The sequence below is a fragment of the Bison bison genome, unplaced genomic scaffold (assembly GCF_000754665.1).
Source record: "Bison bison bison isolate TAMUID 2011002044 unplaced genomic scaffold, Bison_UMD1.0 scf7180017864267, whole genome shotgun sequence".
In the NCBI taxonomy this organism is placed as follows: Eukaryota; Metazoa; Chordata; class Mammalia; order Artiodactyla; family Bovidae; genus Bison; species Bison bison.
In genome coordinates, this window is record NW_011494839.1 from 1400566 (window position 1) to 1414031 (window position 13466).

The window sequence follows — 13466 nt, forward strand, 5'->3', positions numbered from 1 at the left end:
TGGTCCCCCCCAGCCGCTGGGATCCGCGGGTCGGACGAGCCGCCGCCTCCTTCTCTGCGTCCATGTATGAGGGGAAGAAGACGAAGAACATGTTCCTGACCCGGGCCCTGGAGAAGATTTTGGCCGACAAGGAAGTGAAGAAGGCGCATCACTCCCAGCTGCGCAAAGCGTGCGAGGTGGCGTTAGGTGAGCGGGGAGGAGGCCCGAGGGATGGGGGTAGGGAGGGTGCGGGGCGGGGGGAGGGAGGCCGGCGCGGAAGGTGGGGTCGCCGGGGGCTAGGGGCTCACCCCTGGGCCGGCGCCTCTGACCTCCGGGAGGCCGGGCGAAGCTCTGGGGCTGCGTGGCAGGAGTTGACAGTAACTCGGCTCGATGCGGGGCAGGGGCAGGGTGGAGGAGGAATGGCAGTGAGACGGGCCCGGGGAACGCGGCCGGGCTGGGGGGTGGCGGGGATCGCCTGGGGAATCTGCGAAGGTTTGGTTGGTGGACCGTGCGGTGCGGCCGGGGCATCACCCTTTGTGAAGAGGCAGGAGTGGAGGTGCTGTTTATTCGCTGAGAAAATTGAGGTGGAGCTGACTTGTCAAGATGGGGCGTGGGAAGGGTTCCGTCTCGTAATTTCAAATAACTTTTCGTTTGGCGTGGTACTTTGGGAAGAGAGGCTGAAGTTGTTCCCTTGTTGACAGTGTCGAGAAGGGGTTTGCTAGAGGTGCAGCCTGTACTGACATCTTTCCGCCTCCGCCACGGGAAAAACAGAGAGTAATGTTGTATCCGACTGGGCTGACCTGGAAGAACAAGACCTGAGGTTAAGGGGTGGGGGTGGCGAGATAAAAGCGGGGAAGGAAAGGACCTTTAGATAAGCTGGCTTTAGTGACGGGAAGGGAGGCTTTGAACGGGGGAAATGAACAAGACAATGACACCCACCAGCCACATGTCTGGACCGTGACAGCTGCTCGCAAGCTTGAATTGTGATTTACAGTTCAGACGAAAGAGATCTAGTGTCTTGAAGCCCCTTAGCAGGGTAAATGCAAACAATACCCTACAGCGAAGACTGGCAGATGAGGAATTGTTAAGGGGAACCACTGATGGATCTTTTGCATTCATCAGGAGTGAAATCCTTTAAGGCAGGACCAGGACGTTAAACGCAAAGACGAATTCCTAATGCTTGGCTTTAGTTTATAGCGCTGGAAACAGACTAGATTAAGTTGACGAGAAAAGCAATCGTGTTAAGTGGGCTTGGAAAAAAGCATTCTTAAAAGGGGCAAAAATCCAGAATAACTTGGATGTATGCTAAAGGTTCAAGATAGGTCAAAAGCAACTTTGCCTTTTAATTATTAAAATAAAAAGACTTTTTAACTTATTGTAGTAAGCGGTTTTTATCTCCTTTTTGGATCCTTTAAAGTGATGAGATAAGTATTATTGAAGAAATTTTCATTAATTTTTTTTGAATTTTATGTATAATGAATTAAACATTTTTTTTAACCCTTCATGGATCAGAAGTACACCTTTTGTCATTCTTGTAGCTAGCGAAAGACTATTCCAGGTTTCTGAGAGGATGTTGTACAGTGGTAAAAATTGAATTTATAGCTGGGTCTTGAAAGAAATAATCACCTTGAGGCAAGGAATGATTGGGGGAATTTTTTTAAAAAATTGTTATGTGTAGGTTTTTTAATAACTTGTAGGTTAAAGAAGTTAAGAGTTCAAACTAAAGTTTTAGTTTTTAAGGTCAGATTTTCTGTGTTAAAATATACCTTTCATATACTAAATTTTAAGTATTAGATTAAGGAAATGGAGTGTTATGTGTGTGTATACATATATATATACACACACACACACATATATATATATATATATTTTTTTTTTTTTTTTTCCCTCTCCAAAATGCTAATATAAGTATCTGTTCTAAATGGTATGCTTACTGGAAGGAGAATCAGATCCTGGCTTTAAATTGCAGTTCTGTTACATTGCAACAAAGTCAGGTCTGTGGGCCTCGGATTCCTTCTCTGTACAGTTAGGATATTGAGCATAATGGTTGTAATGTGCCACGAATGTGAACACAGTTGTTTTGTTAACTTGTACCTTGAGAGTATTCCTGTCACTCTTGATTGGCATCTTTAGAGGCTTTAATGGCTTGGTCCTTGCTGTTTTGAGAGGGAAGGATTACTTGCTCATGTCTGCCTCGGCTCTACAAAGATTATTTCAGATTTTGCCACTTATTACTTGTTTGTCCCTTCCACATAGTTAGCAGAAGCTTATGAGGAATGTCCCAGAGTACTTTTCTTTACTTTAGACATACAGGGCTTTTTCCTTTTATTTCATAGTTATATTTAGTCTCCTACAAAATCTCATTGAGCAATCTGATGGTAATTAATCCCAGATGACCTTTGTTTCTTCCCTTTTAGTCATCCATGTACATTACCGCCCAAACATAATTTAATAGGGATGACACTTTTTATCTTTGCAGAAAGTATAATGTCCTGTAGTAGATAGTATCCCCAAATACATCCTTGGAAGCTGTCATAGGCCTCCCTCTTCCACTTCACTACTGAGACCTGGGTCAGGCCACCTTTGGTTTCTTGGTAATCTGTATGGCTAGCAAGCTGGATGGGAAAGTAAACTGGAATGGCCTGGTTTGGTCATTCCTTATCTCTGGGTTGTGAGTGGGTAGGAGTTGGCTGGTAGTGGTAGAGAGGTGGGTGTTGCTCTAACTCTTCTAAATAGACTTTGTAAATAACCCACCTAAATACACCTGCCTGCATTTAATCTGTGTGTCATCAGCCTCCCCCCCCCCATTTTTACTGAGCACCTACCATATAGCTAAAGGGAACAAGAAAATACATCTAATCCTTTCGTGTTTTAAAATCATGTTAGTGGTGTGTGAGTAGATTCAGAGCACTGGTATTCAAAATTCAGTTATCTTTTAACAAGATGACCTATAATAAATTGATTTTCTGTAAATTATACTCATGAAATTACAGTTCATCTCATGTTCTTAAGAATACTGTATTTTTTTCTTTTTTCTTTGGTCACAATATAGCTTTTTGGAAACATTACCTAGATAAGGGGAGATTTTACTTTATTAAAACAAAACCCAATCTCAAAAAACACCACATAAAAGAGCTTTTATTTTCATGTAAAGAAAGATAATGAAACCTTTAAAGCAGATTATTGGAAACTTTTGTAAAATTATCTTACATTTCAGACTTTATTTTGAAGTAAAGTGGTTAAAAAAAAAAAGAAAAACAAAACCCTTCCCACCTTGACTTTATTTTGAAGTAAAGTGGTTAAAAAAGAAAAAGAAACAAAATCCCTCCCACCTACGTTGTTACCATCAGTGTGAAGCCCACAGGCCAGGAACAGCTCCAGGTTGCCCTCTCTTGGTACCTGCCCCACACCAGCTTTCTGCAGCAACCACTGAACTCTGCAGAGTCAGGGCCTCCAGGCTGCCCTAGCTTAGCTTGATCCATTCCTGCTCTCTAGAATCCTGAATTAAAAATAGTCTGGCCATCTGCTGGCAGATGAGACAACAGCAGAACTATTTTTAGTTTTAAAGAATTTAGGATTGTTGAGGGATTGGGCTTGAAGGTAGCATTGTTTGTCTTATAGGGAGGGGAGGGTACAGTTGGGCCGTATTCCAGCCAGGCCTCTTAAAGTTTCAAGAGTTTCTTTGATGTTAGGGCTATGACTAGTTCAGCTTTTGCCTCTAACATCAAATATCTGTGAAGATATCCTGCAAATGTTAGGGTGAGTGAGTTCAAGGTTGGAAGCTGGCACTGATAGAGAATAGAAGTGAAAGAGGTGACCAGAAGAAGGTTTTAGAGGCAAGGGAGGCCTGCAGAGGCAGCATTAAGGTTGGGTTCCCTGCAGAGATACTGGGGAATGATGGAGAAAAAGAGGGATTGCTAGGAAAGTAATTTTTGCATCATACAGGATGTGAATTTGTGTTCATCATGTTCTAAAGTGATCCTGCTGATTTTCTTTTATGAGTTTATTATCTAAGCTTATAGTCTTTTCCAGAAATGTAGATATCAATATCATATTTAGGCTAAAAACTTTCAAAACTTGCTCGTTGTGCACCTCCAGTCTCGCCCTTGTTTTGGTTAGTGACGTTCTAAAAAAGAAGTATGAGTCGGCAGGAGTGGGATTTGAGTGCATTTGACCTCAGTTTTATGCTACTTCTGGTAATTTTATTAATTTTTGTCACTCTTGACTATTTACCAGAAAATGACTTTGTCTCAAATAATACCCTGCAGACAGTGAATTATCTTAATTATAATTTAAATCCATTAGCAAGTCTCCTTTTAAACCTTCCGTGATACCTAAAATAACAGGTGTTTTCAGTAAGTCAGGCTGCTAGAATTTTTGAGGTAGCTAGGAAAGAAGGGCCTGATGAATGATGTGACTGAAAGAGTATATTAGGGTTGAGTGGAAAAAAATAAGTTTGGGTTACAGTGTATATACTCTTTCCATTGTGGAGATTTATACTGCACATTAACATAGTTAAGATTCTGAAGAGTCCTCTATGAAAAAAAACCCGCTCAGTTTTGCTTAATGAAGTTTTCCCTAAATTTGACCCTTTTCAGTATCTGTTAACACCCCTCGGAAATGTTGTTCCTTGAAATTTACTTTGGGACACTGTTCAAGGGGAAAAGACAAATGCAGATAGAATGGCCCTAACTGCTGAGGGAACCATTCTTATGTTTTTGAAAAGCAGGAGTTTTGTTGATAGTATGTGAAGAAATGAGGTGTAGTTGGACAGAGTGGTATCAGGATCAGAGGGCCATTTGGTTTCTAGCTCTTTCTTTCCTATCCTGTCTAATGGCAAAGCAACTGCTTGTCTCCGGTGTTAGTGTTTAACTCGTAGAGAAACTTCTGTCGGTAATTATTGTTTCAAACCAGAGTAAAAATGTATTGTGAATGGGAAATAATTTGGGGGAATATTTGTCATAATGTTCATCACATATTGGATGAGGGAATTTCTGAAAAAGGGAAACACATGAACAAATTATTGTTGCCATTCCAAGTTAAGTGTATTCTTCATTCATATCCTTGGTTGAACTAGTATGGGCCAGGTAGTGTTTCAGCGCTGGGCATAAAGCAGTGAGCCAAATATGCTTTCATGGAACGTATTTTCTAGTTGAGGTTGAGAGTAAAAAACTGATGTTTTGTATTGTCAAATTGATAATTGTTATTATCTGAGGAAATAGTTCAGAAAGGTAAAGGGAGAATGACCAGGAGGGCAAGTATAGGTAGGGCTGTCAGGAAAGGCCTTTTCAGGAGGTGACATTTCAGCAGAGAAGTGATAGATCCGGTTTTTCAAATACCTGGGTGACACAGGCAGAGGAACAGCGAGGCGGGTGTTGTGCTTGGTACCTTCCAGGACGAAAGGAAGCTTGTGTGGCTAGAGAGTGAGAGGAGGGAGGAGGAGAGGAGAGCAGCTTGGCTTTTATTACATCTGTGCTCTGAGTCCCTAGAGAGTTTTACAGGGGGTGACAAAGCAGGTTTACAGGTTGAAAGGCTCACTTTGGCCAGAGGTGATAGTGATTTAGGCTGATGGTGGTGGAGGGAATGAGAATTGGTTGCATTTGAAATATGTATTTTTTCCCGTGGGGCGCAGGGTGCCATGTTCAAAGCCTCAGTTCTTTTTGTTGTTGTTGTTGTTTTAATATATATTGATTTGACTGGCTCTGGTTTTAGTTGCAGCACATGGGATCTTCCTAGACCAGAGATCAAACCGTCTGCATTGGTAGGCAGATTCTTATCCACTGTCACCAGGGAAGTCCTGGAATATAGAGTTGACAGGATTTGCTGATGGGTTGGTTGTGTGACAACAAACAGCCAGAGCTTCCAGGCTATTGGAGAAGGCGTTCACTATGATGGGGAACACCAGGAGAGAAAACATATTAGTAAAACATTTTATTCAACTCTTTGTGTATTTTAGAATTTTTTAATGATAGAATTTCCTGCTGATGTAATAGGATATTTTCTACTGAGAAAAGGGCACACTTAAAATGATAGAATGGCTTCCCTGGTAGCTCAGAGGATAAAGCATCTTGCCCGCAGTGCAGGAGACCTGGGTTCGATCCCTGGGTCGGGAAGATCCCCTGGAGAAGGAAATGGCAACCCACTCCAGTATTCTTGCCTGGAGAGTTCCATGGACAGAGGAGCCTGGTAGGCTACAGTGCATGGGATTGCAAAGAGTCGGACACGACTGAGCGACTTCACTTCACTTCAAAATGATAGAACATAGTCTAGTGAGAAGGCACAAAACAATTTCAGATTTGAGTTGTCAGTTTTTTCTCTGAGGTTTTTTCCTCAGGGAGCATGCCTTTCACATTGTTTCAATTACAGTAAACAATTGATCTGGTCTTTTCAGGGACAGTTAAGGATCTTGAGATGAAATCAGCTTGGATTTAAGGGTAGGTCCTAAGTCCAGTGACTGGTGTCCTCTGTAGAGCGAAAAACACAGAGACACACAGAGGAAGAGAGGCATGTGGAAATGGAGGCAGGCAGAGATCGAGGTTATGTTGCTGGAAGCCAGGAGATGCCAGGTGTCACCAGGTTGAGACGGGGCAAGGAAGGATTCTTCCTGGAGCTTTCATTGGTGGAATGGCTCTGCGAACACCTTTAGTTCAGACTTCTAGCCTCCAGAACTGAGAGAAAACGAATTTCTAATGTTTTAAGCCAAGTTTGTGGTAGTTTGTTGAGTCAGCCCTAGGAAACTAACAACAGTTGTCTTTATCCTGACTTTAGACCCACTTCGATTTATTTGAGCTTCTCTTTTTAGAGTGCAGGTATACTTGAACAACATGGGGGTTAGGGGACCCACCCTCCAAGCAGTTGAAGATCTAAGTATAACTTTACAGTCAGCTCTCCCTATCCATGACTCCACATCCTTGGATTCAGCCAGCCTTGGATCATGTAGTGTTTATTAAAGAAAATCTGCATATAAGTTCAGAAGATCAAATGTGTTTAAATAATCAAATACTGTCTTTGGTCTCTTTCATAAATTTAGAAAGGAATTATTCTCAGGCTTTAATGTTCATGAGTCTTAAGAAACCTCTTTTAATAAAAGAGTCCTGGGCCCAAGTGTTTAATTAAAAGTTTTATGTTCTACTTTTGATAAGAATTCACTAATCAGCTGTTTAATAACACTCATCTGTCCACACCTTGCTAAGAAATTAATTAGTAAAACTGTAAGCAAGAAAAGTAGTATCAGGAAAACCAAGGACTGTTTTCATAGGAGAGTCCTTGTGCCTTTACTCAGTTTACTTTTAATTACATGTAAGTCCAATAAATTTAGCAGTTTACTTTTTTTAAAAAATAAATCCTTTTCTTCAAACCATTTTCAAAAGTAGAACTAGGGGTAAAAAATCACCCATCACAATGGAGGTAAGTGTTGTTACCTTTACAAAAAATTTCATTGAAGTCACAATTTACAATCTGTAAAATATGCCCATTTAAAATATATTTTTTACTAAATTTCACTGAAGTGTGCACCCATCACCATAATCCAGTTTTAGAACATTTCCATCACCCTAGTAAGGGCCCTCGTGCCCATTTACAGTTAACCCCAGTTTGCAGACATCCAGTAATCCAGGTCTTGGCCTTTTCTGGAAATCTGTGTGTTATACATATGTGGTCTTTCATGCCTGACTTCACTCAGCATAATGTTTTTGAAGTTCATTCTTGTTGTAGCATGTATCAGTATTTTTTTTAATTGCTGAATAGTATTCCATAATGTGGATGTGCCTTATTTTTTTGCTTGTCTTCACACAGTTGTTAAGCATTTGGGTTGGACACAGAATGCTGCTATGAATATTCAAATGTAAATCTTTATGCAGGTCTAATATTTTATTTCTGATAAATACCTAGAAGTGGAATTGCTGGGTCATATGATAACTTTGTTTAACTTTTAAAGAAACTAAGTTGTTTTCCAAAGTAACTGCATCATTTGGGTTTCTCATACAGCCTTGCCAGTTAATATTTTTTATCTTCTGTGTTTTTTATTTTAGCCATCCTAGTTAATATGAAGTTATTTCATTTAAACAGTGTTAGCTTTTTGAGGCATTTTTTCCCCCAGACTTTGTATACATACACATGAACAGATAAATTCTTCCAAAAGTTGAGCTATTTAACTTGAGGTGATAATAGGAAAAGAAATAGCTGACATTTATTGAATGTTTACTGTATTCCAAGTTCTTTGCCAATTAAGTACTTCATTAGCTGTATCTCAGTTAGTTGTCAGAACAATCCTATGCGCTCTGGTGCTATTATTCTCTGCGTTTTGCAGAGGAAGAAACTGAGGTTTAGAGCTGTGTTTAGTACAGTTGGAATGTACTTTTGGCTTAATGTGGCCGTCCTGAACTGTGCCCTAAGTCACGGAACTGTTTACAAGTAACAGATTAAAAAATGAGATAAGAGAGCAATCACAGAAAGAAAGGCATGCTAAGAAAAGATAAAGAACAAAATACATAAAAGACAGAGAAACAGTCAGCCAACAGCAACAGAAGAAAATACTGCTCTGTACATTTCAGTGAGTCTTGAGGGTGTTTATGTACTGTGTGCTCATAATGGCGTCCCTGAGTCCATCATGCAAAAAATCATTTTATTGTATGTTTTACCTAGAAAATCAGGCAGATTCTTGTGAATTTCTGTGTCTTTTGAAGATTTTTACCAAAATTTTAAAGTAAGATTTTTATTTGAGCTCTTTGAAAAATTCAGCTGTGCTCTGACTCCCAAGGACTCTGGCCAGGCTAGCTTTCATTGTACCTGTAGTCCTAACTTGTAAAAATACACTACTCTCATGTGCTTTCTTTCTTAATGTTCATAGCATTTCAGATCATTTTAAGAATTGAAAACAAGATATTATTGAAATGTCATCTTATGGCAAATTACAAATAAGACAACCTAAAAATAACTGGTTGTATTTCTCAGTGTAAGTCTCAGTGGCTTCTTTTATAAGTACACAAATGTAATTATTGTGTAATTGTCATAATTTTTGGTTGTATAGTCTCATATTTCATATGCTGTATCTGTTTCTTCCTACCTAGCATTTTAATAAGGTGTCATTTATTTAAATGTTTTTGACTTTGGGAGTATTTACATATAAAATTTGCTTCACAGATTTTTCTTTTATTAATCCCTGCAAAATTCTTTGAGCATTTTGTTATGTATGCAGAATTACCTAAACATTAAGATGGAGCTCACTGGGTCATTAGAGTGTGGTCACTTATGGTTCTCGTTCTTTAGGCAAAGTTATCATAAATACAGTTGTGCTGGGTATAACTGTACATACAGCACAGTATGAGGAAAATAAGTCAGGGTATTCATCCTCTTTAGATTATTGGTTTTGATCCGTTTTTACTGTAAACATTCTTTTTCATTGTTTGCACTTTTTTTTGTTCTAAAAGTAGGAATTAAAGACATAAAAACTGCCTTTTTATAGTCAGGATAAGTATAATTTTGTTTTCTGTAAATTTTATTTTTTCATACTTTTTTCCTTGATATTTATTAGGATATAATGAGTTTTATATTTAATAAGTTTACCTTGTCTCAGAATTGATAATCAGGTATTGAAAAGCAATTACTAAGTTAGAAAAGCATTTTATGACATCTTATTCAAGTATTTCTGTTTAGTGCTTAGTGAAAGTGAAGTCGCTCAGTCGTGTCCGACTCTTTGTGACCCCGTGGACTGTAGCCTATCAGGCTCCTCCGTCCATGGGATTTTCCAGGCAAGAGTGCTGGAATGGATTGCCATTTCCTTCTCCAGGGGATTTTCCCAACCCAGGAATCGAACCTGGGTCTCCTGCGTTGCAGGCAGATGCTTTACCGTTTAGCCACCAGGGAAGCTGTTTAAATTGTATCAAATATGATTGACTAGTCCTCATTGCCCCTTAACTTTTTTTAATAACATTTGATTTTCTTTCCCAAATAATTTTAGGATTTTCTTTATTCTTTAATATTTTCTTTATATTCTCTTAGGCAATGGCATGCCACTCCAGTACTCTTGCCTGGAAAATCACATGGATGGAGGAGCCTGATGGGCTGCAGTCCATGGGGTCACTAAGAGTTGGACACGACTGAGGGACTTCACTTTCACTTTTCACTTTCATGCATTGGAGAAGGAAATGGCAACCCACTCCAGTGTTCTTGCCTGGAGAATCCCAGGGGCGGGGGAGCCTGATGGGCTACCGTCTATGGGGTTGCACAGAGTCGGACACGACTGAAGCAACTTAGCAGCAGTAGCAGTGACTTACTAACATAATACTTAATCAGCATTTCTTACCTTATTCTTGTGTATCAGATAAAAAGTGTAATTACACTTGGTAATAAGTTGGTTATTTTGTTTCATCTATTTTATTGGGTCCTCATGCTTCTAGTCTCTAAGTGTTAATTCTTACATAATTGAGAATGTATTTAATGCAGTACTAAGCAAAAGCTTAATTGTGATTTCTAATGTGCTTGTTTGTATCTTTAGAAATGGAGATGGAACACATGCATCGTCTAGTATTAGGTTGGTGCAAACGTTATTACGTTTTTGCATTGTTGAAATTTGCCGTTTGATATTGGAATGCATTCTTAAATGCATTCTTAAATGTATTCTTAAATTCTTATGTTATACATCATTTTAATGTGCATTTCTCCCTTTGTTTTTTGCTAATGACTTATTACTTGATGTTTATCCTATATTTATTTTAAACTATGGAAATGATGCTAGATGAAAAGCAAATTCAAGCAATTTTCTTGAGTTCAAAATGGGTAGTAAAGCAGTGGTGCATTGGCCCAGTTACTGCTAACAAAGATACAGTGCAGTGGTGGTTCAAGATGTTTTGCAAAGGAGATGAGAGCCTTGAAGATGAGGAGCACAATGCCTGGCCATCAGAAGTTGACAACGACCAATTGAGAGCCATCATCAAAGCTGATCCTCTTAACCACCACATGAGAAGTTGCCGAAGAACTCAAGGTTGCCCATTCTACAGTTTGGCATTTGAAGAAAACTGAAAAGGTGATAAAGCTCGATGAGTGGGTACCTCATTAGCTGACTGCAAATCAAAAAAATTATCACTTTGAAGTGTTGTCTTCTGTTATCCTATGCAACAACAATGAACCATTTTTCAATCCGATGTGATGTTCACTGGAAAGTGGGTTTTATATGACAACCGGTGACAACTGGTTGGTCTGAGAAGACACTCCAAAGCACTTCCCAAAGCCAAACTTGCACCAAAAAAAAAAGTCATGGTCACTTTGGTGGTCTGCTGCTTGTCTGATCCACTACAACTTGCTGAATCCCAGCGAAACCATTACATCTGAGAAGCATGCTCAGCAAATCAATGAGCTGCACCAAAAACTGCAGTGATTTATCAGCCGGCATTGGTCAGCAGAATGGGCCCAATTCTCCACGACAGTGCCCTGCTGCACCTTGCACAACCAGTGCTTCAGAAGCTGAATGAGTTGGACTCTGAAGTTTTGCCTCATCTGCCAAATTCACCTGACCTCTTGCCAACTGACTACCACTTCTTCAAGCATCTCAACAACTTTTTGCAGAGAAAATGCTTCCACAACCAGCAGGATGCAGGAAAGGTTTTCCAAGAGTTCGTCAAATCCTAAAGCACAGATTTTCATGCTACAGAAATAAACATTTCTCATTGGCAAAAATGTGTTGATTGTAATTGTTCCTATTTTGATTGATAAAGATGTGTTTGAGCCTAGTTATAATGAGGTATAATGATTTAAAATTCATGGTCCAAAACCACAATTACTTTTGCACCAACCTATTAATAGAACAGAAATAAGATGTAATATGTTTGATACCAGTTAATAATTAAGTTAGCACTTGTTAATAATTAAGCTTTTAAAGTGTATACCAGTTCCAGAATGGGTATTTTTAAATTTTCTTTTCCCACAATGGGTATTTTATAATGATTAGAGAACAGAAGTTTTATAGTAAATACTGTGTCTGCAGATTATTTTTCCAGGAGAGACATGGACAGAAGGTGAACTTACATTATCAGAATGTACTTTTTTCCTAAAAGCAGTGATGAATCTTTGTGTTTGGATATATGAAGTGAAAAAGTATTTTATTCTCTGTTCCCATCTCAACTCTCATTTTTATGGCTATTGGGAAAGTCTTGAATGGCAGATTAGAAAGAAAGGTACTTTTGTTAGTAATGTGTAGCAACACACACACACATGTGCTTGCTTGGCAGGAATACTGGAGTGGGTTGCCAATTCCTACTCCAGGGATCTTCCCACCTCAGGGATCAGACCTGCGTCTCTTGCATCCCCTGCATTGGCAGGCAGATCTTTACCACTGTACCTGCCGCCTGGGAAGCCCCAGTGTGCAGCATATGCTTCCTTACAAAGTCAATGAACATGCCAGAGCCAAAGCTTTTTTATGTGGTCATATCTTCATTGAGTTGTTTTCCTTTTGAAATAGTCAAAGCAAAGATTTTTTTTTTTGTTTTTTAAACTTTCTTGTACATTTCAAAAAGCACGCTTGATTAGGTGATCAGTATGCTGCAATCTGGTTCCTTATAATAAAGTTTGGCATTCAAATCATAACGCTTATAATTCTGTTTGTTTTTACTTGTTTTGAATGAAAAATGTCTTTAGGAAAGATTAGTCTTTTTCTGTTTTATTACTAAGTTAAAATTATATCCATGAATATTTCCTGAACAGTTTAGGATTTTATGTCAAATTGAATATCTTTTTTAAATGCTTCTACACTTGGTTTCTATTAATTTGGTCTTACTGAAGTTTTTTATTTTTAACATTTCTTAAGGGTGTACAATTGTTCGTTTATAACAAGCAGGAGCTTTGATTTTTGCCATTTATGTATGCCTCCTGCTGTTCTGTGTCATAAAGTTCTCTCTCACTAGTTTGCTTGACCAAAGCTTCTTAATGTATATTTTGTTGATTCAGTAAGTTAATGTCCCCAAATACATTGTCTAGGATATGCTATGCTATGCTAAGTCACTTCAGTCGTGTCCGACTCTGTGTGACCCCATAGACGGCAGCCCAACAGGCTTCCCCGTCCCTGGGATTCTCCAGGCAAGAACACTGGAGTGGGTTGCCATTTCCTTCTCCAATGGATGAAAGTGAAAAGTAAAAGTGAAGTCGCTCAGTTGTGTCCGACTCCTAGCGACCCCATGGACTGCAGCCTACCAGGCTCCTCCGTCCATGGGATTTTTCAGGCAAGAGTACTGGAGTGGGGTGCCATTGCCTTCTCCGATTGTCTAGGATAGTCACAGTTAATAATTTGGCTTTCCAGAAGATGGATTAAAAAAACAAAAATCTTTGAGTTTGGAAATTAAATGTCAAGAATGTTTGCTTTTCCTCAGTTTTTCCATTTTTTTTAAATTAGTTTTTATCCTAAACTTTTCATTAAAAAAAATCACAGTATTTCAGTTCGTTTTATGGGAACCATTCCTTTTATGTTTATTTCCTACCTGATTCTCTTTTCTCCTTCT

General features: G+C 39.1%; 1 protein-coding gene and 1 non-coding gene across 3 annotated transcripts in view; one reads left to right on the forward strand and one right to left on the reverse strand.

The window, feature by feature from the left end:
* The first annotated feature begins 9 nt into the window (after positions 1 to 9).
* Positions 10 to 13466, forward strand: part of ARFGEF1 (ADP-ribosylation factor guanine nucleotide-exchange factor 1 (brefeldin A-inhibited)) — a 133388-nt gene continuing 119931 nt past the window's right edge. For both annotated transcript variants that reach the window (XR_825992.1, XM_010848450.1), the window contains exon 1: positions 10 to 186. Coding sequence is in view for 1 of the 2 variants with exons in the window: in XM_010848450.1 (XP_010846752.1) it covers positions 63 to 186 (124 nt within the window). In the remaining variant the exon portion in view is untranslated. The remainder of the gene's footprint in view (positions 187 to 13466) is intronic.
* Positions 9773 to 9843, reverse strand: TRNAC-GCA. The gene has a single exon. It is a non-coding gene; the product is annotated as a tRNA-Cys (tRNA).